The sequence below is a fragment of the Haplochromis burtoni genome, unplaced genomic scaffold (genome assembly GCF_018398535.1).
Source record: "Haplochromis burtoni strain Fernald_Lab_line unplaced genomic scaffold, NCSU_Asbu1 Contig_601, whole genome shotgun sequence".
Taxonomy (NCBI): Eukaryota; Metazoa; Chordata; class Actinopteri; order Cichliformes; family Cichlidae; genus Haplochromis; species Haplochromis burtoni.
This window is the reverse complement of record NW_024582962.1, coordinates 11596-38363: the sequence shown is the minus strand read 5'-3', so window position 1 is coordinate 38363 and position 26768 is coordinate 11596. Positions and strand designations below refer to the sequence as shown.

The following is a 26768-nucleotide window of genomic DNA, read 5'->3' as shown; positions in this document are numbered from 1 at the left end:
GTACCTCTGGTGCAAATTACTGACCTCTGTCATCATTTTAAGTGGGGGAACTTGCACAATCGGTGGCTGACTAAATACTTTTTTGCCCCACTGTACAAGAGATCACCAGCTAATCCAGATCAGCTCCTCTGTCTGCCTGAAACAAACTGAGCCATCTGAACATTAATCAGACAGACAACCGCCGCCTCCCCCTGTGAATGATTATGTGGAGCAGGTTATTATTAACGTGGAGCTGACCGTTCATGTGGACCACAGGAAGTTTCTCTGTACCATTTCCAGCTCTGCTGCTTTGGTCACTGTTTGCATCATTGTTGCAGCGCAGCCTGAACGATGACAAACCAAAGTGTTCATGTAAAATATTCTCAGCCAGGAAACACCAGACTGTAATTTCCCCCTGTAGGCATGGAGAGATCTGAGCTCCAGATTTCCACCTGTCAGGGTGTCACAGTGGTCATGTGAGATGGTTTGTTACTGTAGGACGTCACTTTTTTCCACTGCTGTAATCGTGCTGGAGCGGCGGTCATTGATATGGTGATGGCAAGCACTGTAAACTCTCCGTGTAACTCAATCAGCGAGACTCCGCTCGCCGTTAATCATTCATAAAGTCCTGAGCGCCGAGGCATTGTGTCTGTCACTCAGTCCGTCTCTCCTGCAGGAAACCTTTCAGCTCACTCAGGAGCTGAGCCAGGGTCTGTAGTTCTACTCACTGCCTTGCTTCACAGCACGTTGGAGACGACGAGCAGAGGTTCATTTACTTCAGATAAAATAAAGACTCCACGATTACAAAGACCTACAAGTTCCCCCCGAGGTCGTGCACATGTCCCCTCCCCCTTGAGGTCATCCACACGTCCCCCTCCACCCATCATCTCCAGCTTTCATCAGCAGGGCGAGGTCATTTATGGTGCTGGAGAGTTTCATTTACTCTTTACAGCCTTCAGCAGCAAGAGATGTGACTCGCAAACGGCAGAGACTCCACAGCCAGTCACATGAGATGACAGAAATCAGCTGAACAGGTAAAACAGCTGTCAGTGCCCAGAATTACCACAGCGCCCTTCAGCTGGTGATAACAGGAGTATCACACCCCCCAACCCCCACATAGATGGGCTTCTGCAGGTCAGACGTGAGGAAGCAGCCTGTGTTTTTGACTGGGCCATGCAGAAAGCTTACATGGAACCATTAACCAGTAACCAGTAAGCATGTCCGTGTTTGAATCCACGTGTGCTAGGAAGACGAATCAGACTGCAGGACAATGTTTTTAATCTCGGTTTTGTCGTTTTCACATGACGGGAAGCTGTGACTTAGGTAAATCAGCAGGTGATCATGTGACCCGTTTGGTCGCTGGCTCCATCAGCAGCTCTGAATTAGTCATGAGGCAGAAGAAGAAGAAATGCCTCGCTGCTTTCCAAAGAGTTTATGAATTATTTACACACAGGAATCATCATCATCACCTCACCATCACCTCTGTGTACTTAGAACAGAGACACTCCTCCTCGCACTCACACTTCCTCCCGTCTGCTCAGAGACTTTCTGTAATTGGTCCTGGGTCACCAGAGAAAAGACGTGAGAGAGAATCACCCAAAGAAGTCCCTTGAATTCACCAAATACCAGCTAAGCGTGTCATCTCGCTGATGTCTTGACTCAGATGCCAGAGGACACCTTTGGTGTAAACAAGACACCAGCAGCGCTAACAAAACACACCAATTACCTGGTCAGGTAACTGGCAAGACTCAGAACTGGAGTTACAGCCAACGGCCAATGACTGTGTCACATTTTAACCACAAGCAAACTTTAAAATGTCTTCAGCTCAGTGAGGTCCATTAACAAGAACTTTCCAATCTTCTTCCACTTATCCAGGTCATGGCCAGGCTGGAGCCTATCACAGAGGTGGGAAACACCTGGATGGGCTGGCAGCTCATCACAGGGCTAACCCAGAGAGAAAGACAACGGTCACACTCGCATTCACTAGTAGGTCTACTTAACTAACTTAGAGTCACCAGGTAACTTCACATGAATGTATTTGGAGTGAGCCTTAATGCTGAATGCTCACTTCACTTCTCTTCCTTAGGTGTGGAAATGCTGGTGTGCACATCCACCTGCACAACACCTGGCTCATTTATCACCATCCATAAGTGTCCTGCAGATTCGCTACAACACTTCCAGCAGCTGAACACGAAACAACAAGACTGTATGCATATTCATCAGATTTACTCTCATTTTTAAGTTACAAAAACATTTTTTATTAAATAACCTTTGTATGTTTTGTGTTCTAATGTACAGCCACATGTGTTGTTTAACCACAGCCAGTCACAGTGCAATGGTAGGGATGGACAAGAGGAGTGAGATGACTGTAAGTACTACAGGAAGGAATGATGGCGGATTCAGGAAACTGAAACAATGAAAGAGGTTATAAATAGAATAAAATGGTGCAAATCTAAAAAGCTTTTGATCAAGAAATACACTTAACTGTTACAGATATTAATTTGATCGAGACTAGATGGCCCGACCAAGTGATATACGCAGCCTTTAACACCTATTGTGGCAGAGTACTTAATCACAGGACAATACCGGCTCAGGTTATTGAGATCATTCAGGACTTCTGGGGGGTATGTTATAACACTTCAAAGGAGAACTTGATAAGTGCGCACAGCCCAAAATAATCAGTGTCCCCATTGGGTGCTGGCGTATGTATAACTGGGGGTGATTTCAGATTAGATCACAAGATTGACTGCTCAACAGGTAAAGAGTAGCAGGTGACCAAGTGACTGGGAGCGGCCGGCCCAGGTTCCAGTGTGATGCACGGCCCTTTGCTGCTGTCAGCTCTGTTCAAGGAGTTACCCACATTCAGTTTCGGTAATACTTTTCTCAAGTGGATCAAAATCATATCCAGTGACCCACCCGTCAGGGGTGCCCTCTTTCACCTGTTTGCCCTTGTTCTCAGGAAGAATCTCCTTCTCCAGCAAGCTATCCGACTTTCCCTCTGCAGAAATCCTCAAATTTAGAGTCGCTCTGACTGAAGCCGAGACCTTTGGTTTCACTCGTCACTGTCCCCATGCTGCATTAGCTGCTCTAGCCTGAGGTAGGGATTCAAACCTTCAGTGGGTTGCTGTAACATCAGAGTTCTGTACCACCCACCCTCACAGAAGTGACTGAGCAAAGCTTTAACCTCCTTCACACTTTTCGCCTTTAACTTCATGGAAAATGTTCTTTGTGTATTTGAAAATGAACCTTCAGGTGTGACTGCATCCATCAGAGTGATCCAGCTGCACACCATGGATCTGGATTCAAAACCGATTCAGTCGTCCTTTATTCATATAGCACCAAATCACAGCAACAGTTGCCCAGAGAAGCTTCATGTTGTAAAAAAACAGACCCTACAAAGGAGCTTCTTGCTGAGGAACCTCTGACTTTCCTCAGCACCAGTTTGCGGCTGCGAGTGGGTTAACAGGCTGAAAGATGAAGGTTACTCTGAGGATCGAAAGAGCCTGTTAGAAACTGTAAAAATACTTAAACATGAACAAACGCTCAAGTTTGGAGTCTTAAAGCACCAAACAAAACTGCACACACTCCATAAAGTGAATGTAGGCAGTCTGGGGGCCCACTGCAGCGTCCAGGACCCAGAGTACTGTGATCCGCCCCTGTTCGCACATCAAACAGTGGCTCCCAAGATCTGATTGGTCGTCAATAAGCTGAAACTGGCTGAGCAGGTTCGGGAGGAGAGCTGGTTAAATGTTTGCAGAGCTGCTGAGGTACCTGCCTCCAGGTACAGGTGACATCTGTCAGGTGGGCAGCATCACACATGAACCGCAACAGGAGTTCTGATGAAGCAGGCCTGTTAACCCTTCTGTTACCCACAATGCACCTGGACCTCTGACAGCTGGCACTTTAATGAGGCTGACGCCCTGTGACAGGTGTAGATTTCACCTGTTTGTACCAAAGTAACACAGATTCACATGTTGCACCACTTCCAGGAACTTTCAGGTGTTTACACTGAGCAACTTCCTGTTTCCACCTTAAAGATAAATCAGTAAAAGTCATCAATCGATTGATCAGTGATCAGATTTCACCGATCATTCGATTGATTGATGGATGTGTTTCTGTGTTTACAGTCCAAGTACCTCATTTACTCCAGTAGCTTCAGCATCAAATCTTTGTGAATCACCATGGTGACCTCAAAACTCCAAAATAAAACAACCAATCAAACTTTCTGAAGAGATGATGACACATGATCAAACCCTGTAGTTAGTGACTAACGGACTAACCAACCCACCGACTAACTGACCGTCTGCGCTAGCCCGTGCAGTTCTCAGAGGAAACTTTCACCATAATGTTTCCAGAGTAACTCTGGGATGAAGTAATGGAGTAAATGTACTCAGTTACTTTGAGTATTGCTTTTATTGTGAAGGAGCGCGGTCTTTTCGCAGTAAAAGCGTCAGCGGTGACGCGGCTCACCTTGAGCTTCTGCACGGTGCTGCTGTCCTCCTCGCGCCCCCACACCGTCACCCCTCCCTTGCTGTAGCGGCTGGTCCAGCCCTCCGTGCTCAGGCACTGCTCTCTGAACGAACAGAAGTCCGAGTCGTCCGGGATTTGCACCGGCATCTCCGATCAGCTGCCCACCGACCTTTGCACCTCACTGCGCCTGCGCGCCGCCCTCACACCACTAACAGGTAGCTGCTGTCCCGGCGGGGGGATGTGAGCGGCAGCGGCTGATGATGCCGCTTTTATCTGCCCCAGCACACAGATAGGACGGAGAGAAAGAGGTCCCACTCTGCTGCTCAAACACTACAATACCCACAAGGCTCGGCGAGGGCGGGGCCCATTGAGCACCTGCTGGACAGGTGAAGGCACAGTTGAAGTAGTCCAGGTGGAAGGTTCACCAATGAGATGGAGGACAGAAACACCAACAGGAGATGCACAAATACGACTTTTACACGGACACAAAGACACAGAGAAGCTATAAACCAACAAAAAGAGGTAAACACACAAACACGCACACATTTGGAGATTTCACCCCGGCATCCGATGGGTGTGGCGGGGTGAAATCTCAATGGTAACTAAGATGTGATTGTCTGTGTGTCTTCCTCCTCCTGCCTGCGAGGAGCTGCAGGAATCAGAGCGGAGGGAGTCATCTGTCTTCGCGCATCACCTTTGAGGCCCTGCAGCGTGCTGCCTTCACGTTCCTTTGGAAATGTGAGCTTCCCCGGCCGCAGAGAGCTACCTGAATCTCTCTCATCTGAGCTCTAGATTAGCTTTAGATTAAAAACACAAGTCAGCGTTTCTGCCTGTCACCTGGTACAGCAGATAGACAGTGAGACGGTGTAATTTGGTTGAAAGAAAATAGTTCCTACATAAAACTGTTTGCCCTGACCCCCTGATGGAGCTGCTGAGGCTTCAGTATTTATTTTTGGGAGTCAGCTCCATCACGCTGAAGTAAAGGCAGGCATCTCCCGAAAGGTGGAGAGACAGAGGGCTGAAATATGTCTGAGCGCTTCCTTTAATGCTGACTGTTTGATTTCCAGAGGCTCTTGAAGGCATCGATAACTGATACCTGTTCTCCAGGTGAAGCAGTGGGCGGAGCAAAGTGTGTGCGTGTGAGTCAGATCAGGTGTTATTTTCCATCATGTAACTGAGTCTGTAATGAAGGTCAGAGAGGAGGAGGAAGAGGAGGAGTAAAGTGTGATGAAGGTCAGAGTGTCATGTTCAGGTGCTGCCTGATCTGTCAGTGAAACAGATTACCTGGATAAGTGAGTGTGCCCCCTGCTGACAGTGCACTGAAACCTGCAGGACTTGGCTCCAACCTTTAACTTCTGCACTTTGATTTTCCAGTTCAGGGGTCATTTCCACTGTAACGAACTCAGTGCTGGACTGTCTCTGAAAATGCTTCTTTTGGGTTTGCTGTGGTTTCTCCAGCTGTTTCCAGCTGCTGTGCTTTGTGCTGTACAAACTAAAGCTGCGTGTGATCTCATGTGGTGCTGTCTGTTCAGAGCAGCGTGCTGCATACGTGCACAGGCTTGGCAGATGACGCAAGTTTATTTTAAAACGATGAGACCCAAATTTCATCCATCCATCTTCTTCTGCTTATCTGGGTCGCGGGGACGCTGCCAGATCGCCACCTCCTCCAGCTTGTCTGGGGGAACGCCAAGGCTAGCCGACAGATACAATCTCTCCAGCGTGTCCTGGTCTGCCCCGGGGCCTTGCTGGGGACCACCCAAATTTCATTGGCAATTAAAACCATTCATGTACTTTCAACAGCATCAGGTCTCCTTCTTAACACCAATAAATGTGAATTAATGCAAATTAAATATTGTTCAGATATTATTGTTCCTGTTAAGAATGAGATTTCATGCTTTGGTACAAGCAGTATGGTGGCACGGTGGTTGGCACTGTTGCCGCAAAGCAAGAATGTCCTGAGCTCAATTCCACCATCAGGCCGGGGTCTTTCTGTGTGGAGTTTGCATGTTCTCCCCGTGTTTGGTGTTTGCATGGATTCCCTCTGGGTACTCCGGCTTCCTCCCACTGTTCATTTCACATTTAAGGTTGGCTGGATTCAACAATTATTGAGCTTCCTACAAGTATGTGTGATGTCATCCTCTTCGTATCCTTTCTAAAATCGCAGGTTTAAATTAATTTCTTGTCTGTAATTATGATGTTGACAAAATATATTTTAAGCTTTCAGGTTTTCATCATCAGGTCTTCTTATTCTGGTCGCTCATGTAAATCATAACTCCTCCCATCATCACGATTTCTTCTGGAACAACAAGCAAAAATCACAATTCTGTGACTCCTGGTTCTGAAACACTCCTTGTGATAGACTGTTATAGACCGTTATGTGTTTAATTATTGAAAATTAAAGAACACCTCGTCACCTTCCTGTAACTCCTGGGAACATGTCTTTGGTGTGTCTCATCTAAAATCAGTGTTTCATCACGGGCCCAGACTGGATGAGCACCACCCTCCTGCTCTGCTGTAGGTGAAGCGGTCAGAGCTCTGTTCCTGGACCATCCTGTTCCTAACCATATACAGTCTTCTGTTGGAATCACCTCATCTCTGCTATTAACTGGAAGAAGGACGTGTCCTTTAAACGTGTCCACAGGTGTGTCCTACCAAAGGTGTCCTTAAAACTGCTATAAAACGTGACTCTCAGGGGTTTTGGAACGACGTCTTATCTGGACCACATTAGGACAGCAGCATAAACTCGTCTCTATCTTCCATGTCCTCACTGTCATGATGGAAATGCACAACTATACTGACACTATCAAACTTTCTGCTCTTGTCCTTTTGTCAAATAAAGCTTTTTTTTTTTTTAAGTGAGTGTGTCACGTGCTTCAGAGCTGCAGACTTCACACTGATTCAGCTTCAGAGCTGTGAGCCTGTGCTGCCCCCTGCTGCCTGCTGCCTGCTATTGCTGAGTGTGGCTTTACTTTGTTTCTATTAGATTTAAGAGAGTTCTGTTGCAGTGCTTCCAGTTTAGTGACTTATTAATTAAAATTATATTTTATTTTATTTCATGTATTCAGTAAAGGAAATACCAACTTTTAGAATAAATGTGTGTGTGTGTGTGTGTGTGTGTTTTAAGGTCAGGTCTGAGCTGAACGGTTTGAACTTTATAACACAATCAGACATTTTTATGTTTGTTTACACATGCTGATAAGAGGATGAGGTGTGGTGTAATAACACATGTGTCTTTGCAGATTCTTAGTTTATAACAGACTCGTTTTCCTTAATGATTGGTTATTGGAAAACATAAACATTTGAAATTTATGTTTTAGCTGTGTTGTACTCAGAATTATTGCTTCAATCAATCACCCAGTGCATCATGGGAATCCCCAGCAGCCTACACCTACTGCAGCATAACTAAGGGAGGATTCAGGGTCACCTGATCCAGCCCTAACTATATGCTTTAGCAAAAAGGAAAGTTTGAAGCCTAATCTTGAAAGTAGAGATAGTGTCTGTCTCCTGAATCCAAACTGGAAGCTGGTTCCACAGAAGAGGGGCCTGAAAACTGAAGGCTCTGCCTCCCATTCTACTTTTAAATACTCTAGGAACAACAAGTAGGCCTGCAGAGCGAGAGCGAAGTGCTCTAATAGGGTGATATGGTACTACAAGGTCATTAAGATAAGATGGGGCCTGATTATTTAAGACCTTGTATGTGAGGAGCAGGATTTTGAATTCTGGATTTAACAGGAAGCCAATGAAGGGAAGCCAAAACAGGAGAAATCTGCTCTCTCTTTCTAGTCCCTGTCAGGACTCTTGCTGCAGCATTTTGGATTAACTGAAGGCTTTTCAGGGAGTTTTTAGGATGCCTGGGTCGTTGACCCAGAGTTTTGAGTTTATTATATTATTTATCATTTGTAGTCTTTGGTTTCTTAGAGTTCTATCTTATGGTTTATGTCTCTGTGTCTCCCTGGTCCCACGTCTCTGTTGCCTGTGAGTCTGTGTCTGTAAGTTCAGTCTGTGTTATGTTTCCTGTTTTACTTTGAAAGTCCTTGTCTCATGTAAATGCGTCTGGTTGTGCCCCAGCTGTGTTTCCCTCCTGTTACCAATTCCCTGATCGCTCCCTCTGTGTATTTAAGCCCTTTGTTTCAGTTTGTCCATGTCGTGATCTACCCTTATTTTGCTGTGTGTTCTGTCTGTGTAAAGTTTACCTTGTAGTCTCAGTTTTGTTACTGTTTTGGAGTTCAGCATTAAAGCTGTATTTAAGTTCACCTTTGGTTTCTGTGAGTCTGCATTTTGGGTCCTTCATGTCACCACTCCTGCCTGCACACAGCCTTCCCATAACACAGTTATCCAGCCTGGAAGTAATAAATGCATGAACTAGTTTTTCAGCGTCACTCTGAGACAGGATATTTCTAATTTTAGAGATGTTGCACAAATGGAAGAAAGCAGTCTTACATATTTGTTTAATATGTGGATTGAAGGACATGTCCTGGTCAAAAATGACTCCAAGGTTCCTCACAGTGTTACTGGAGGCCAAGGTAATGCCATCCAGAGTAAGAATCTGGTTAGATACCATATTTCTAAGATTTTTACTGTGAATATTAGAGATAGTCTCATGGTCCTCACGTCTTCTCTGGTGTTCTCTTTGTGGTTCTTGCTCCCTCTTCACTCCTCCCCCAGCAGGGTGGCGCTCCTCCTCAGCAGACCTTCCTGGACCCCTGCCTGTTTCCTGTGGGCCCTGTTTGGATGAGCATGAGTGAGTTTCTGCGTGGGACTGGACTGAGAGTGTGTCAGTCACAGACTGTGTGTAGAGGAGTGTGAACGAGTTAGCCTTGCCCTGTACTTTTACCCTGGAGTCCCAGTCCCTTCGTCACAGTACATATGTATATATGTCACCTGGTGTTGTAAATAAACTCGCCTTTAATGGCACAATTCGGTCCTAGCCGTCTGAGACAGGTTATCATATTTAAGATCTGAAGCATTAATTAATGGCAGGACTTCTTTGAGCAGTTTTGTAGGAATGGGGTCTAAAAGACACGTTGATGGTTTGGAGGAAGTAATTATTGAAGTTAACTCAGAAAGATCAATTGGAGAAAAAGAGTCTAACTTAACATCAATGGTACTAAGAGTAGCTGTAGATAATATTACATCTGTGGGATGATTATTGGTAATTTTTTCTCTAATGATAAAAATTTTATTTGTGAAGAAGTTCATGAAGTCATTACTAGTTAACGTTAAAGGGATGGTTGGCTCAAAGAGCTCTGACTGTTTTGTCAGCCTGGCTACAGTGCTGAAGAGAAACCTGGGGTTGTTCTTATTTTCTTCAATCAGTGATGAATAGTAAGATGTTCTGGCTTTGGGAGGGCTTTCTTATAAAGCAGCAAACTATTTCTCCAGGCTAAATGATGATCCTCTAAATTTGTGACACGCCATTTCCTCTCCAGATTACGAGTCATCTGCTTTAGGGTACGTGTTTGAGAATTATACCACGGAGTCAGGTACTTCTGATTAGAGACCTTAGTTTTCACAGGAGCTACAGTATCCAGAGTCGTACGTAGTGAGGAGGTGAAATTATTAACAAGATAATCGACCTCTGTTGGGGTAGCGTTCAGATAGCTGCTCTGCTCTGTGTTGGTACAGGGCATTGAAGATGATAACAGTGGGTGGATTATATTCTTAAACTTAGTTACAGCGCTTTCAGAAAGACATCTACTGTGATAAAGTCTACTCTCCACCGCTGTGTAATCAATTATTGTAAATGTAAATGTTATCAGGAAATGATCAGACAGGAGAGGGTTTTCAGGAAACACTGTTAAATGTTCAGTTTCTATGCCATATGTTAAAACAAGATCTAGAGTGTGATTAAAGTGGTGGGTGGGTTCTTTTACATTTTGAGAGAAGCCAATTGAGTCTAATAACAGATTAAATGCCATGTTGAGGCTGTCATTTTTAGCATCTACATGGATGCTAAAATCACCCACAATAATTATTTTATCTGAGCTCAGAACTAAATCAGATATAAAGTCTGAGAAATCAGATGGATTTTTGATTCATTTAAACAACATAATCATCCTGCTGTAACCAGGTTTCTGTAAATCAATTTGTTGATCAATTATTAAGTCATGCACTAACAGAGACTTGGAAGAGAGAGACCTAATATTTAATAATCCACATTTCCTGATTTATTTAAAAGCAGCTCGTCATCACTGTGCCACCACGAGAGGAGAGCAGAGACAGGAGCCTGCTTATCTTTGTTTGGTCTCCAGTTTGAGCCTAAAACTCATTTCATGTTTATTTATAATAAGCCCTCTTCTCCTGTCTTCTTCCAATAATAATAATCTGAGTAATAAAATAAATAAATCAAATACAAAGACTAACAGGAGGAGCGTGTAAGTCTGTGTTTTTACCGATAATAAACCTTTGTCTCTGATGAAAACACTGAGCGCGATCCGCAGCCTTCACATTGAAACCTTCTCTGTGTTACATAGCAAACATGGACAGAAACATGTAGACTACTTCCTGTGAGGCCAAACTGAGCCTGTGTGTTAATTAAAGCCTTTATCAGCCTCCTCCTCCTCACGTTTTGAGGACAGACAAAAAGTCATGCTGTGATCTGAAACTGGTTTGAAGCACATGAGAACATGTGGAGGTACCTTTGGAGGTCAGATGACAGATACACTGGATAATATTTCCCTAGAAATCCAACGAAAGGTATCAGTTTAAAACTTATTTCATATATTTATTGTCTTTAAAGTGTTTTCATGTCTTTTAATCCTTATTTGAATGAATGCTTTACTTCACGGAGGTGTTTCTAACAGACAGGAAGCAGTGAAGCCGATCTATGGTGAACGTCATCACTCAGGTGTTTGCAGGTGTTTGGTGGTCCTCTGTGTGAGTCCTCGTTGATGCCTTGATGCGCTCAGTGGGACGGACAGCACGCTGAAAGTCAGACCGGTGAGCCGCTTTTATTCTGAAAACCCGGAATGCTTTTATTTTGTAGAGCAGAAAGCGGATGTCCTGTGTGTGTGTGTTGATCGAGTTCGTGAGCTGCAGTACATCAACAGGTGAGAGAGACGGCGCGCGCTCAAAGGAAACGGAGAGGTGTGAAGGCGAAAGGATGGAAGGTGAGGAGGTGTCAGGGGAGGAGGTGTCAGGGGGTTCCGCTCCTCTCTAAGCGGAGGACAGCAGAGGGTAGCAGACCTGCGGAGGAGGAGGTCCGCTACTTTCCGGAAAAACAGTCCGTGATTTGTTTCCGCCTGCTCGCGTTAATGATCGACCAGGCTTCGGTTAATCGACGCGCCGAGCAGAGTCATAGGAGTTGAATCAAACACCGCGCTCAGATCTAACGACGCTGTTATCTTCAGTATCCAGTCATCAGTTACATCGCTGTTCATTGTTATGATTAAACACACAGGTCAGGTCATACACTGTTCTTCCACCATCCTCTCAGAGTAACACACTGATGGTTTCAACACATTTATAGTTTCATTCAATCTCTGTCAAACCTTGTATGACTTATTTATTGTGTTATTTCAATCACTTTCATGTTGTAGCTCTTTCCTTAGAGTCCAGACTTTCTCCTTAAATTAAACACTTTGGTAATATCAGCAGGTTTAGTCTACAAATGATGGGGTTGATTTAGCCCTCTGCCCATGGACTTCAGTTCTGTTACCATTTTGCCACATGAATCTTATTTTCGTAATAACTTAATTTTGTGCATCTCCTGCCTGATGTGCTTCGGCAGACGTGTGTGTTTCAGGTGTTTGCTGAGTCCCGTGCTGCGGAGTCCTCTGCTGTCCCCGCGGTCCTCGATGAAGATCCATGAAGGTAATTTGTGTTTCTTCTTTGTGGCGTCGCTTTAAGCAGCTGGACACGGTCACGGCTCAGCGACATCAGCAGTGACATATCTGTGACGCCTGTCACAGACACTCACAGCAGTTTCCTGAGTGATTCACTCACTCCGCTTGAAGTCTGCTCTCTGATTGGACGGTTTCTGTCAGCGGTGACGTGACTCTGTGGCCGGTCGTTGTCACTGTGGACCCAAAGAGGCGACTGGACGTGCCTGACAGGAGAGTGTGACCGCAGACTCCGAGGTCAGGCTGAGACACGATCCACCCACGCTGAGTCTGAGTCGAGCTGACATCACCTGAGCTGCTGGAACAACAATAGCAACCAGTGCATCCTCCCCTCCTCCCCCATCCTCCCCTCTCCCTGAGGTCACCTTGCAGCCTGAGAGCGTTCACACCAAACCTAAAACTTTGTTAGAGTCAGTCATTGGACATTGAAGTTTACTGAGCATGAAGCATCGGATCAGTTTTCCTCACTGTGTGAAGGAAGTGTGGCAGAAGCGACAGGAACCCTGGATCTGCTGCTGATGTAGAGGTCCGTCCCAGGAAGCTCACAGGTAGACGTTGTCAGCTGAGTGAAACCTCTCGCTGAACGATCGGATCGGTGAGGACCGACAAGGCCTGTCTGTGTCATGTTTCACTCTCAGGTTTGTCATAGTTGCTGTGATTTAATATTAAGGCGTGTTCTAATCCCGGCTTGGAATGTGCACGGCTCTGAAAGCTTTGAAGGTACGAAGCGTACGAGCTCTGGACTCTGAGCAGCGTGTTTGCTCTGCAGGTGGTGAATGCCTGAAGTGTCACGTCACTTTTAAGCCATTCTTTTCCTGCAGCACACCCGAATCCGTCAGCCGATCAGCTGACCGAATCCGGCCCCGCAGCATTCCTCGCCCACATTTCCGAGGATGTTATGAGCAGGATAAGCCGCTCCCGCCCTGCACACTCACCCAAACACGCCGCTGTGAATCCCGTCAGCCTGCCGGGCTGCGGCACGAAAACATCTTCCTGTTTATTCCCACTGACACGCTGGTCATCAGGCTGAAGCTCGGGCTGAGAAGGTGTGAACCTGCGCCGCACACCAACTCTGTGGGATAATAAACTGAAGTGAAAGCTTTGAGTGAGAGGCGCTTTCTGTCAGCTGTTCCTGCCCTTGTACCTGGATGATGTCACTGAGGAAGGACGATGGGATGGTGTGCGCTACGAGGTGAGTCCACCGTTCCCTCTCGGTTCCCCGGGTATCCTGACGTCAGAGATCAGGGCGGTCGGTTACCAGCCCGCTGACTGAACATGGCTTTCTTGATCCAGGCATGAGGGCGCTCACCTGAAAGTTGGCGGAATCTGACCAATCACAGTTATGTTAGGAGAAGAATAAAGTATAAAACCAAGACGACTCAGAGGTCAGTGTCAGCAGCTCTGCATCAGTGTGTGTGTTAATAAAGTTTGAAGCCTGGACAGGAAACCATCCATCATTCAGGCATTTTATAAAATAAATGTCTGTAAAGTCAGTAACCGTTAGAAACGCGGCACGTGTGCGTGTGAGGGCCGAATCGCATGTTAAAGGTTATGAAACAGAAACTGAACCCAAAACGAATCGCATCAAAGTTGTGACTGAGAATGAACATTTGTCACTCGGAGTCACACAGACTTCAGACCTGCTGCTGTCGACGCTCTGAGGGATCCTTAGGAACGGGGACGTTGTTTTCCTGAGATCTGATTGGCTGGTGGGTGGGGATTTCATACCTGCTGATCGCTAATCTGGAGCAGGTTCGGTTCACAGCATCAGTTTATTTTTTTTAACCCCCTTCACAGAAACCTGGAGTTACCGGGGTTACCTGGATCAGGTGAAGTCCTGCTATGTGCTGCAGACCTCAGATCTGACTCTCTGTTTCTAAACGTATCCCCCTTACTGTCAGCCTGCTGCTCCTTGTCACCCCACCCGGCCTGCCGTGTTTGCACTGCCCTCTAGTGACGTCTGGAAGGGGGCGGGGCTAAAGCAGCTTCTTTCACACACAGGATGAAGCAGTATCAGATACAGAAGGATTATTCTGAACTGCGAGTCAGGCAAAGCTGCTCTGTTAGAGTCTGGATGTGCAGTTCACTCACAATACAGGATAAAGTCTTTATGTTTGGGGTGGTGTTCACTTCCTGTCAGGGTCAGAGGTCAGAGAGAACCTAAATGTAAACCCTGTTTGTTCTCAGAGAATCTGAGTGATCCCTGTGAGGAGGAGGAGGACCCACAGCACTTTGTCTCCTGTGAGAGGGAAACTTCAGCCTCTGCTGCCTGAAGCTCTGCTGCATGGACCCCACCGTGTTTCATCAACATGTCCTCTGATTGGTCCTTCCCTTCAGTCTGAAGATCTGTCAGCCAATCAGTTTCTGTCTGGGTGAGCGCCACTTCCTCTCCCCACCAGCTGCTGCAGTCACTCAGCTTACTCAGCAGCACGAGTGTGTGTGTTGTCCTGTGTGAGCCCTCCCACCTTCTTTTCCACTCCCATCCCCCTTCCTCACACACGGCCTGTGTGTGTGAGTCAGTGGAGAAAGTTACACTCTCTGTGTGTGTGTCTGTCTGTGTGTTGTCTTTGCAGTAGACTTTGCTTCAGTGCGGCGGGGGAGAGGAGTGAGCGAGGACGCTGCAGCTGGGTGAGGATCGGAGCTGAGGGGATCGCAGCGTTTCGGGGTTAAAGGTGAGCGTGTGCTTCCTTCAGTTTGTCCCCGCCTGCATAAAAATAGCTCTGACCCGGTTCAGACCCGGTCTGAGGGTTTTAGGTGATCAGGATTATTTGTGAATCATCGGTTTTCTACAGAGGGTGAAGGAGTTTACCATCAGAGGCAGTGCTTTGGGGCTGTTTAGACTGAGGATTTTAAATCTCAGTTATCCCCTCTGTGGGTCACCGTGCCCCCCCCAGATGTTCCAGCCGTGGTGGTGGGGAGGGGGGGGGGGTGGACACTTCCTGAGTATTTGTGAAGGCTCTCAGTCATCCAGGTCATCGCAGTCTAAGGAGCTCGGGGAGAAAAGTGTCTGGACTTCTTAAGTTTGCTTAAAGACGTTTCACCTCTCAAGGAAACTGAAAGACGTGCAGACACACTTCCTCAGTCATTTATTCAGTGTGTGTGTGTGCTGGAAAATCTTTTTCTTCAGTTTCTGTCGTCTGTAGTTCAGAGTTATCTTTATTAGTTATTATTAGTTATTGATGATCTATATTGATTAACAGTGGTGTAGTACACTAGTTTAAATGACGTGTAGGTGCCCTGTGTTTGTACGGCGACTGCAACCGTCTCTGTGCTTTTCTTCCTGCGAATGATGATGCTGTGTGTGAGCAGAGTGCTGATTGGTTGAAAACTCTCCTTCCAGCTGAAGTTGTTCTTTGGCGACCTGGTTGTTTGTGTCAGGCTGAGGACGTCTGTGTGAGTCTTTGTCATTTGCTGTTATTTCCCATGGAGACAGCGTGCCGTCCTCTCAGTCATCAGGGAATGTAAAGTCTGCAAGCTCCAGAGCAGACTGATGACAGCAAAGATGCTCAGACATGTAATGAAATACCTGACAGTCTGTTTCTTTCACAGCCGTCTCCATCATGGAAGTGCCCAGGAGGCTGTCCTTCCCACTGGTTCTCCCTAAACCAGCCTCGTCTGCTCGGTCTCCTCTGGGAGCTGCAGGTCAGACAGCTGGAAGCAGCAAAGATCAAACTGGAGGGGAAAAGTTAATCTCAGAGGAGAAGACGCCTGAGTCAGGGGTGATTGTAGTGGTGGAGGCGCCACCTGAAGATGGAAAAGCTGCTCGGCGATTCTCCTCTCAGGACAGTTTCTCAGAGGAGAGCTCGTTATCAGAGGAGAGGCTGGAAGAGGAGGCCAGAGAGGCCCAGAGGAGGGCCGAGGAGGAGGAGGCAGCAGCCAAGGAGAGGGCGGCCCAGAGGCAACAACTGGCCATCCAAGAGCTTGTGGAGTCTGAGAGGAGCTACCTGCGCCTGCTGCAGCTCAGCACCGTGACCATCAGGAGCAACCTGCAGCAGCAGCTACAGGTAGGACCTAGGAACACACCTGCCCATCGAAGCAGGAAGCAGGGGGAGGGGCCAAACTGCTTGTTTCAGACGGAGGGCGACCCTAGGGCCTGCACTGAGCCCTGGGATCAGACACAGAAGGATTATTATCGACTGTGAATCATGCAGAGCTGCTTCAGCTTTATTTATATAGCACCAAATCACAACAGCAGTGGCCTCAATGTGCTTTATATTGTAAGCTAAATAATGATAATATATAATAATACAGAGAACACCCCAACAAGGACGTCTGAGAACAAACACTTGTTCATAGAGCTCATCCAGCTGGGGAGGAAGAAGGGCTGAGGGAGGGGACAGAGATTAATAATAAGCAGTGAATAAATGCAGGGGGGTGTATACAGTCACAGTGACAAACTCTGATAGTGACAATACAAAGAAGCAAAAAGAAAGTGGCTGAACTTAAAGCTGCTGCTCACCTGTGCAGCAGGTGAAGGTTTTAGCATCCTGCGCCCTCTCAGTGGCTTCTTATCACCTGCTTTTCATTATGCCTGTTCTGTTGCTTAGTACTGCTAAATGACAGCTTATTATCACTGTGCTAATGAAATGAGGCCTCATAAAACATAATGAAATCAGGCTTTATGGGCAAGAAGAGCTGAGCTGTGGAAACACAGCAAGAGAGCAGGGTGAAGGCGTGAGTGAATGGCGGCTCTGTGAGACAGATGAGCCGCTGGATTGTGCATTGTTCAGCCTCCCAGCGCCCAGCGCCCCCGTCTTTCCAGCATGAGCACAGATCCACCTTTATTATCAAAGGTCAGCCAAGCTCTGATGCTGCTGCAGCACATCGCCATCACTTTTTCAGCGTTCCTCAGATGTTTTTATATACTCAAAATACATGAACACCATGTGTTATAATGGATAATTTGGGTTATAATGGGAGCGTATGGGTTGTAATGGGGTACCTTCAGACTTTGGGGTTAAAGAAGTGTCTGATATCAGGTAAAAACCTTTATTTTCTGTCTCCCCTCCACCTGCTCTGACTGAAGCCGCCTCCAGCTGGACTGGACAGCATGTTTCTGCACATCGAGGAGGTGATCGATGTATCGAGCCGTCTCCTGAGCCTGCTGGACCAGAAGCAGCTTCAGTTTGGAGAGCCTGACTTCCCGCAGAGTCTCTGTAAGCGACCTGACACCAGACCTTTACTTTGATGTGTCACCCTCACAGCTTCAGTCTTTCTGTCGTTGTAAACAGGAAGTCAAACAGGAAGTGGTTGTTCTTTGTTGTTTTTCTGACTCTTATCCTTTTTCTTTATTGACACAAATTTAAAGATGGAGTATTGTGATTCAGCTCAGGTGAGTTCCTGAATCACACAGGTGTCACCTCTTTGTTTTTGTTCCGGGGAAGACTCTTCTTCACAGACCAGCTCAGCATGTAAAGTCCACCTTAAAGTCAGACACTGTGGCGCTCTGACGTCTGATAAGCTGATGTTTCTCTAACTTCTCACAGTTTTTGTTGGATGAACACGAGATGATCATCATCGAGAAACCCGGGAGGTAGACAGTGAAAATGATGATTGTCATCGCTCTTTACTCGGCACAGCCGTTTCCCGTGATGAACGTTAAAACTTCCTTTCTGCTGCTTCTTGTAAAGGAGTAAAGGTGTGTTTTCCTTCGCTGACAGGTGACTCGTTTCTCAGCCTGTCATCAGAGATGGAAGCCGCCTATAAGGAGTACCTGGCGCACTACAATCATGTGACGGAGGTGGAGAACAGCTACAAACAGAAGGAGGCTCTGTGGAACGAGGTTGTCAGAGTCATCAAGGCTGCGGCGTAAGTTTACGGTGCCTCGTCTCGCCTTGGACAGGAAGTGCTCAGAGCCGAGGAGCTGACTGATGAGTCTTGTGTCTCTCTTCACCTGCAGGCCTGACGTCAATGCCACGTCGCTGAGCTTCTTTTTGGTGATGCCCGTGCAGCGGATTGCCCGCTACCCCCTGCTGCTGCAGACCATCCAGAAGCACACCGACGCCTCCCACCCGGCCTACGCCCTGCTGGAGCAGACCGCTCACACCTCTGTTGCCTTAAACTGTCGCATCAACGAATACAAGCGCTTCCGGGAAGTCGGTGAGGAGCGTGACTAATGGGGCCGGATGTTGGCGTGAGAAAGCAGAAGGTTTTAACTGTCACTCGTGTTTTCTAGCTGACAAATACAGGAAGACGGAAATGCTGACCATCAAGGACAAGATCGTCCGCCTCAACACCCACAGCATTGCCAAGAAGACCGCCAGGCTCGGTCAGCAGATCAAACACGAGGCCGGACTCAAACCTAAGGTAGGCTGAACCCTGAGCCTCATCCACAGGAAGCTCCGCCCACATGTTTGTGAGGAGCAGCCAATCAGCAGAATGCTGTCTTAAAGGAGGAGGAGCTAAAATAGCTTGTGTCAGACAGCACCAGGATGACGCACAGAAGGATTACTGTGAACTGTGGATCATGCAGTGCTGCTCTGGTGGAGTCCAGGAGTGAGAACAGCAGGTTACAGCTCATGCAAAGCCTCCGTCAATCATACACTGTAATCATACGTGTGGAAGGATCAGCAGGGGGAGCAGGCTGCAGACAGGAAGTGTCTGATCAGACCTCCCACTCTCCCCTGGCCACTGCTGTGTTCACAGTGGGTGTGAACGTCCGAGCCAGAGTGACTGTACGGCACACGTCCTCCATGAGTATAAAAATTACAATCGATGTCTCGCAGTAAGTTACTGTCAGGTTTGTTGGCGCTGGACTCTGAACTGTGGAATCAGACAAGTGGGTTTATTTACAACACCGGTGATGTGTACATGTATAGAGTGAGGCAGGGAGAAGGGGGCTGGGAAAAAGGGGAACGCACGCTCAGTCCAAATCCAGAGTCCACACCGTGCTCACTCTCACTCACGCTCATCTGGGAAGGGTCCAGAGACGGATTGTACAAGGGAGATGGAGATAGACATCAGAGCTAGGCTCGGGGAGATCAGCATCAGTCTGAGCCGGGCTACACTAACATGCATTTGCGTTGGTGTGAAGCTCAGGTGACCACTGGCAGGTCTGATCGACCAAATGCTGTTAGGTGGAAGCACAGCTGTGGACTAGGGAGAGTGGAAGGTCTGATCAGACACTTCCTGTCTGCAGCCTGCTCCCCCTGCTGATCTTTCCACATGTATCATTACAGTGTATGATTGACTGAGGCTTTGCATGAGCTGTAACCTGCTGTTTTCACTCCTGGACTCCACCAGAGCAGCTTTGCATGATCCACAGTTCACAGTAATCCTTCTGTGCGTCATCCCGGTGCTCCTCCTATAAGACAAATGTCTTCTGATTGGCTGCGCCTCACAAACAGCAGGTCTTCTCTGAACCTCTGGCTCCTACTGACACTGACCCCATTACTACACGTTTTAAAGCAGTGTGTCACACAGCTAGTTTATGTAGCGCAGCAGTGTGTGAGCTCAGAGCATCTCTTTAGATCGGCGTGTTGGATGTCTTGCAGCTGGTGGACGAGGAATTTGATGCCCTGGAAGGATTCTTCTATGTTTTGGAAAACGGCATCCTGGAGCTGCTGGAGAACGTGGAGATGTACCTGCAGCACCTCCAGGTAAACTCATGCTCACACTTTGTCTTGGCTCTCGACTTCAAAGCTTTAGTGGACTTTATTGACTAAAACTTCAAACCTGAATAAACTCATTTGTAAAACATAAATTTGCAGCAGTCACTGTTTCACGCTGTGACTCACGGTCACGGTATAATTACAGATGTGCAGTCATGAGTTTGTGAGTCTCTGTCAGGAGGCCACACACATGCTTGTGTACCTTTCTGTTTTCCTCATTCTGTCCTTCACACCAACACTCAGCTCTTTGTATCTCTCTGCTGTTTAGCTTGTTTAGACGTTAGCGAAGACGACCCGCCCACATCTCCTGCTCTCCATCTGCAGCACAAACACCGACTTTAAGAAATGCTCAGAAACGTTTCTTTGCTTCAGCTTCACTCTGATGTGTTTGATTGTACATGTTTGGTTTGTAAAATAACGTGCTGAGGGCGGCGAGTCGTGTTTGGACAGCCAAGCGCTCAGCTGTGTGTGGTTGCTCTGCAGGGCTTCCTGTCCTGCCGCACGGAGGACTTTGACTTGGACATGGATGGAGAAAAGGCACCGATCTGCTACAAAGAGATCACGACGGCGCTCCGACAGTGGATCCTCCCGATGTTTGTGAGTGATTAACTCTGAGAACGGTGCTGCGGTCTTTACAGGTGCAGGAAATGTCGCAGCACTGCATCCTGTTGGCTCGTGTCCAGTTAAGAGGACAGGATGAGCTGCGATTACAGACACAGCACCAAACTTTACAGATTACATCACAGACTTCTCTCTGTGTAAACAGTTTCTGATTGGTGGATGGTGTGCATCCTGCATCCCACCTCCGATCTCTGCACACGCTCAGAACATGATCAGAGATCAGACACAGGCCGCTGTGTCTCTGAGCGCCTGCAGAGGTGGACATGCATATTTTGCCCCCTGTGAAAGGATGATGCAGTGAACGACGGTCTGCTGATGTCGATCTGTTCTTTGTTCCTTCTTCCAGGAGAAGAGGATGAGGAAGCTGATCCACCAGCCGCTCTGCGCTCTCCGGGACCTCCTGGTGGGCCCGAGGAACCTAATCAGGAAGAGACTCGACAAGCTGCTCGACTACGAGGTGATCGAAGGAAAACCCAACCTGAGCTACGAGGAGCAGGCTGTGGCCAACACGTACAGGTGGGAACTGGTTTCTGATGGTTCCTGATGGTTGGAGCTGTGAGTGACCTCGGATGATCTGATATCCTCGTGTTGGTGTTGTTCCCAGACCATCATGAAAATGTTGTTCCAGGTTCAACATTGCAAGTGACCAATCACATTGTTGTGACGTTATTCTTTTGCGCGCCAAGCCATTCGTGCATTTATGAAATTCCAATGTTGCAAGGACAATATCAGTTCTGCTCACTGTTTATTAAAGGGTTGCGGTTAGGGTTAGGGTAGGGTCCGTTGATCGGCGGACAGAGGCGGTTTCTCGCAGCTTAAGTACAGTTTTTTGTTTTACGCCGGTTTTTCCCGAAGTCGCAAAAGTATGACGTCACAACATTCTGATTGGTCACTTGCGATGTTGATCCTGGAACAACATTTAGTATGATGATCTGGGAACAACACCAACACGAGGATATCAGATCGTGCGAGTGACCTCCTCTACTCCCCTCTCCTCCTGACAGGACGTTGAACACACTGCTCCTGACGGAGCTCCCTCAGTTTAACGGGCTGGCTCTGCAGATGATGTGGAGCACGTTGGGGACGTTCAGCTGTCTGCACAGAGATCTCGCAGCAGACATGGAGCAGCTGTTTCACAGCTTCGCTCAGCAGGTGATGTCCTTACAGACAGGCTGATGCACAAAAACACGTTGGATATCTGTGCTCATCCTTCACGTGTCTCCCTGCAGCTCCCTCACAGCAGCCTTTCTCCTGGTGCATTCTGGGAGTGGGCAGAGTCTTCGGTGCTGGAAGGAGCGAGGAGGCTGCAGCATTTATGTCGAATGGTGGAGGACAAGCTCAACGCGCCAGATGCCCAGGTTAGCGTTCAGATCGGCTTTCATTCATTTATACAGCAGCAAACCACCTCAGGGCGCTTTACACTGTAAGCTACAGAGCACTATGGGCAACAGTGGACCACTCAGCTGACCTCAGACATGTTTGACATGTTTCAGCTGATTGGTTACTGCTGAAAGGTCAGAATAAAAAATATAACAGTGATTTTATCATCCAGCAAAAATCCTTCTCCGAATATTTAACCACACCGACGCGATGGTGTCACACCGACGCGATGGTGTCACACCGACGCGATGGTGTCACACCGACGCGATGGTGTCACACCGACGCTCCCAGTCTGAGCTTCAGTTTCCTGAGATTGTTGGTGTTCGGTGGGGGCGGTGGAGTTTGCTGTGTGAGCGTCGAGCATTGTTCCTGAAGTAATCTTTCTAAAAAAACGCCACCTGTATTTCCTGTTCTGCCGCGTGTTTTGTGTGAACTGGTTCAGCTACTGGTCCCAGTAAAGATCTGAAGTTCCAGTCACGTCACACTTAGCTGGAGGTTATAATACTTCTGGCTGAAGAATGTGGCGAATCACCATCATACGTCATTCGCAGGCGATAATGAGTCAGAGACGAGGAAGCGGTGAATGTGCCACTTCTGGTTCTTCAACTTTGCAGCTGCAGAACCAGAAGTGTCTCTTTCTGAGTCATTGTTTTCATTTCTGAACACCTTCCAGGTAAATTTGAGCACGTGTGAGTAATTCAGCAGCTCTGCCCTGTCTGAGATCTGACGTCTGCTCGTGTCTTTCAGCCTCTCAGCCCGTCCTCTCAGCGCCGTCTGAAGCAGCTAACGGATAAGCACGGTTCTGGAAAGATCTTCCAGGTGATGAGCACGGTCGTGGGCACCCGGGACCTGGACCTGAACTTGACTAAGGGCGAGCTAGTGGCAGTGATCAGCGAGGCCGACAGCCGTGGAGACAGAAGGAGGTGGCTGGTCGATGCAGGAGGTGAGACTTTTTATGACGTTTGCACTAAAACCTGAGAGGAAGAACTGTGGCGCCATCTGCTGGCGAGCCGCTGTTATTGCAACTGAAACAGACGAGCAGCCAATGGGATCGCTCTGTGGTCTGACACTGTCAACAAATAAATGTTAAACTATATTTACATCTTCACGCAGGGAAGCGAGGCTACGCTGCTGCCTCGAAACTCATTCGCTATCACCAGCCAACAGACGACCCGCCCCCTTCACCACACCCGAACCTGACAGAAGACGTGACCACACGCAGAAGACACTCCTACAGCCCGGCGGGCAATGCCCCACTGCCCATGAGTCAGCCCTGCTTTCAGGTAATTGAATTCCTCTGCATTAGACTGTCCAGGAGACGGAGGCCACGTGCTGTCCACCAGCGCAGGGCTGCAGGTTGATCATCCAGCTGCAGTCAGAATACTTTAATAATCCCGACAGTCGCCCCGAGATAATAAGAACAGACTGAACTAATTAAGTAATACAACATGTTACAAAGTTCGCTCTGATATATACAAACGGGCAGGAATGACGTCCTGTGTCATTCAGTGGTGCATTATAGGTAATGTCAGTCTCTGACTGCGTGTGCTCCTGTGACTGGCCAGCACGTTGTGGAGTGGGTGGGAGGTGTTGTCCTTATCTTGGACAACACCCTCCTCTCCACCTTGACAGCGTCCAGCTCCGCCTGTTACTGGCCGTCCCAGCATGCAGCAGCACAGAGGACGGCTCTGGTCACGACAGTAAGACTGAATTTGTTGTTGTGCACAGCAAATGCGATGCTGTCACATCCTTGTACGCGTTGATACGCTGCTAGATGGAGCGTATCAACGCGTACACATTACTGTCTCAGCGGTCTGCTCCTGAACAGTAATGTGACACAGAGCGGCTCTACCTGAGCAGGTGATTTAAAGACAGGTAGCTTGTTGTTGATGCTGGATCCTGCTTTGTGCCAGTGCATGCACACGTCTCCAGTAGCAGCAGCAGGCCTGTGTCCACCTGTCCTCACACGCTGTCTTTCTGTACCTCAGAGGCGCAGTCCACACCGGTCTCTCAAACCTACGGTTTTTATACCATCATCAGCTGATTGTTTCTTAAACGGTAGAAGAAGATGTGTTCTGTGCTGCCCTCGTCTTACACGTGATGACGTGTGCTCGGAGTACTTCTTCTTGTCTTCGTGTTGATGCGTTGCACTTCTCTGAGCGTAATTCAGTGCAAAATAAGTGCTGCTGCTGTTGAGCACGATTCATTAGAAAGAGCCGGGTCAGGTGGTAGTAACGACCCCACGCTGGTGTTTACAGCCGAGTGTGTGTGTGTGTGTGTGTGTGTGTGTGATGTGTGATGACACACTGATGTGTGTAATGCTGCTGTATCAGCCTCTGCAGCTGGAAACATCTGCGACTCGCAGTGTTGTTCTGACCTTTATTTAAACGCCGTCAGGGAAGACGCTGTCACTTCCTGCCTCTGTTTCCTGTGTGCGGTCTGCAGGTATGAAAGGAGCGACTGAGTGGAGCTTAATTACAGATGGGCTCTGTAACGCTGATGATGTGTGTTCCTCCTGACAGCCAGGAGGTGCATGTACGTGATGGAGGAAGGATGTGTGGATACAAGTGACGGTGTGGAGGCGGAGACTGTTAAATGCTGCTTTTTTTTCATGTTTCCAGGTTGTGGGCGCCTACGACTTCACTGCTAGATCCAAACACGAAGTATCCTTCCGGGCCGGAGAACCCGTTCGTATCCTGGAGCCTCACGACAAACGAGGGAGCCCCGAGTGGAGCCTGGTGGAGGTCAGAGGAGGTCAGAGAGGCTACGTGCCCTCCAACTACCTGGCAATCATGCCCGTGGGAGCGGGGCTGCCCCCGAACCCCGGCTTCTTCCTTTAGGGAGGGAAACTGCAGCTGGTGCAGATGAGAGGATGGATGGAAGAGCCTCCCGGGATCAGCTGTTTACAGTCTCAGTGTTAATCCTGCCACTTTATCCAGTTTACGAATGGAAGTGTAAAGTTTCTCCTGTGGTGTTTCCTGCTTCCACTTCCTGTGCAGCGTGCACAGGATCGAAGCTTCAGGAGCAGCAAATGAAGTTTACTGACTTTAGCTTTAATAATGAAGGTTTACTGGTCTGCAGTGATCTCTGCACTAACATGCACAATCATCCAAGAACGCTCTTCAAACATGGCGTCTGTAACGCCATGAAGCTCTGACGGCGTGTCACCTCAAACAGCCTGAACATTTGGACGATGTTCATGTGCGGCGAGGACACAAAGCTGTTTTTAGCTTCATTTTAAGATGAAGGACGATTTTCATGGCTGCTGTACAGTGAAGCGCTCATTTCCCATGAACCTCAGAGTGATGCTGCATACATGCAGGGTGTGAGCTCTCTCAAGCTAACTGTAACGTGTGTGTGTGTGTGTGTGTGTGTGTGTGTGTGTGTGAGAACCCTCTTCACCTGCAGCAGCGCTGACAGGTACACGGCGCTCTCATCATCTCAGACTGAGTAATGTGATGTAAATGTGAAACGTCTCCGAGGCCGAGGAAGAACAAGACTCAGCAGGAGGAGCAGCTGGGAGAGGGGCGAAGGACAGCGGCAGTTTCTGCTTTGCCTATGAGCGGATTTAAATTTCGTTGTACTTTGATTCCAGAGTTTTACGTAGGAGTGAAATGGGTCAGGACAGAATAACCTCCTCCTGCATTCACATTCACCTGACGATGCTTGTTGCTATGGATACGGCTCAGGCAGTGCGGGTCACGTCTGTGGCATTTGCTCGGCCGGACTAAAGCTGCAGCAGCATTTCTTGATTCCCGCACTTTTGGGTCAGAATCATTTGAAAGCATCTCTGAGCCTCCTGATTGGCTCTTAGGTCATAAACAGGAAGCTGAGCTCCAGTAGTTTTGCAGCTAACAACAGCTTGAATGTTTGAGCACCACAGACTCTCTCCTGGCCTCCTCCTGTGGGGCTGAGCAGCCTCAGCTGCTGTGAGCGTGGAGCAGAGGGAGGGAGGCCGAGAGTCAGAACTGCTCAGCTGTTCCCATCAGGCTGAATGTCAGGAGGAGGAGGAGGAGGATGCTTCTCTCCTAAAATACCAGATGTCCTCAGGGTTAGTCAGATGGACTGAAACCTCAGCCTGAGAACATTTACCTGATTTCCCCTCCTCAGAGCCCGGTTTAGGATGAGGGGAGCGGTTCATTCCTCAGTTATTTTGGGAAGTTTTAATTCCACAGACGTGCAGATGAAGCTGCAGCGTTCCTTATGTGGAGGAAGTAGATATTTGAACCCATACGCACACGGAAACCACAGAGGGAACATTTCTGGTCAGCATCTTCCTCGCATGCTGTTCTCATTTTCACCACCAGAGGGAGGCAGAGACTCGGAGCGTGTGTGCATGATCAGACTAACTGTGTGTGTGTATGCGTGTTTGGTAATCGTGGCCACAGTGTGTACTTCCTGTTTTGTTTCTGTGTGGTTTCACGAACCTGCTGCTCAGTCGGTCCTGCTGAGTCATTCTGTTTCCTCGATGCTGCAGAGCTGCGTGACCTCTGCTGAGCTGCCACAGTTGTGATATTGAACTCAGTCACACAGCAGGTGGGAGGCTGAGCAGCAGCAGAGAGTGTGGCTTCAATAAAACTAAACTCAAAACTTTTTTGTGGCATTGCATCATTTCATAATCAGATGTTAGTTGTGAGAAGAAGCACCTGAATATTTGTGATGATTTACGAAGCTGTGGGGTCCACACCCACTCAGCCCCTTTTACAGTTAAACATCTGGAGACACAGCTGTTCTTGTTCATGCATCATCACCATCAGTGTGCACGTTTGCACACAGCCTACAAGTTTTCGCCATCTACTGAATAACAAGCTGAAAGAGGAAGCTGCAGTTCCTCTGGTGTCCAGCAGAGGCAGCAGTCCCCATACAC

General features: G+C 47.9%; 2 protein-coding genes across 14 annotated transcripts in view; one reads left to right on the top strand and one right to left on the bottom strand.

Annotated features, from left to right (window-relative positions):
- Positions 1-4686, bottom strand: part of stard15 (StAR-related lipid transfer (START) domain containing 15) — a 21154-nt gene extending 16468 nt beyond the window's left edge. Inside the window, exon 1 of the mRNA XM_005948638.3 lies at positions 4450-4686. Coding sequence (XP_005948700.1) covers positions 4450-4596 — 147 coding nt within the window. The 5' untranslated portion in view covers positions 4597-4686. The remainder of the gene's footprint in view (positions 1-4449) is intronic.
- A 6569-nt stretch (positions 4687-11255) lies between these two features.
- arhgef37 (Rho guanine nucleotide exchange factor (GEF) 37) lies at positions 11256-26758 on the top strand. 13 transcript variants are annotated; one of them, XM_042214703.1, is made up of 16 exons: positions 11256-11558; positions 12179-12261; positions 14867-14962; positions 15840-16294; positions 17317-17446; positions 17951-18098; positions 18190-18389; positions 18466-18596; positions 19760-19888; positions 20384-20497; positions 20868-21037; positions 21526-21673; positions 21751-21879; positions 22649-22844; positions 23015-23184; positions 24523-26758. In XM_042214703.1, exons 4-16 carry the CDS (start codon positions 15851-15853, stop codon positions 24739-24741), a joined length of 2328 nt encoding a protein of 775 aa, XP_042070637.1. In that variant the 5' UTR covers positions 11256-11558; positions 12179-12261; positions 14867-14962; positions 15840-15850; the 3' UTR covers positions 24742-26758. The 13 variants fall into 13 exon arrangements, with proteins under 13 accessions (XP_042070637.1, XP_042070636.1, XP_042070630.1 ...); XM_042214702.1 differs by having other exon boundaries at positions 14864-14962; XM_042214696.1 differs by having other exon boundaries at positions 14478-14962.
- Positions 26759-26768: the final 10 nt, after the last annotated feature.

Coding starts and splice junctions, on each gene's coding strand:
- arhgef37 (XM_042214703.1), top strand. CDS start 15,851: ATGGAAGTGCCCAGGAGGCTGTCCTTCCCACTGGTTCTCCCTAAACCA. Junction 18,390..18,465: donor CAAGCGCTTCCGGGAAGTCG/GTGAGGAGCGTG, acceptor CGTGTTTTCTAG/CTGACAAATACAGGAAGACG. Junction 23,185..24,522: donor TGAGTCAGCCCTGCTTTCAG/GTAATTGAATTC, acceptor TCATGTTTCCAG/GTTGTGGGCGCCTACGACTT.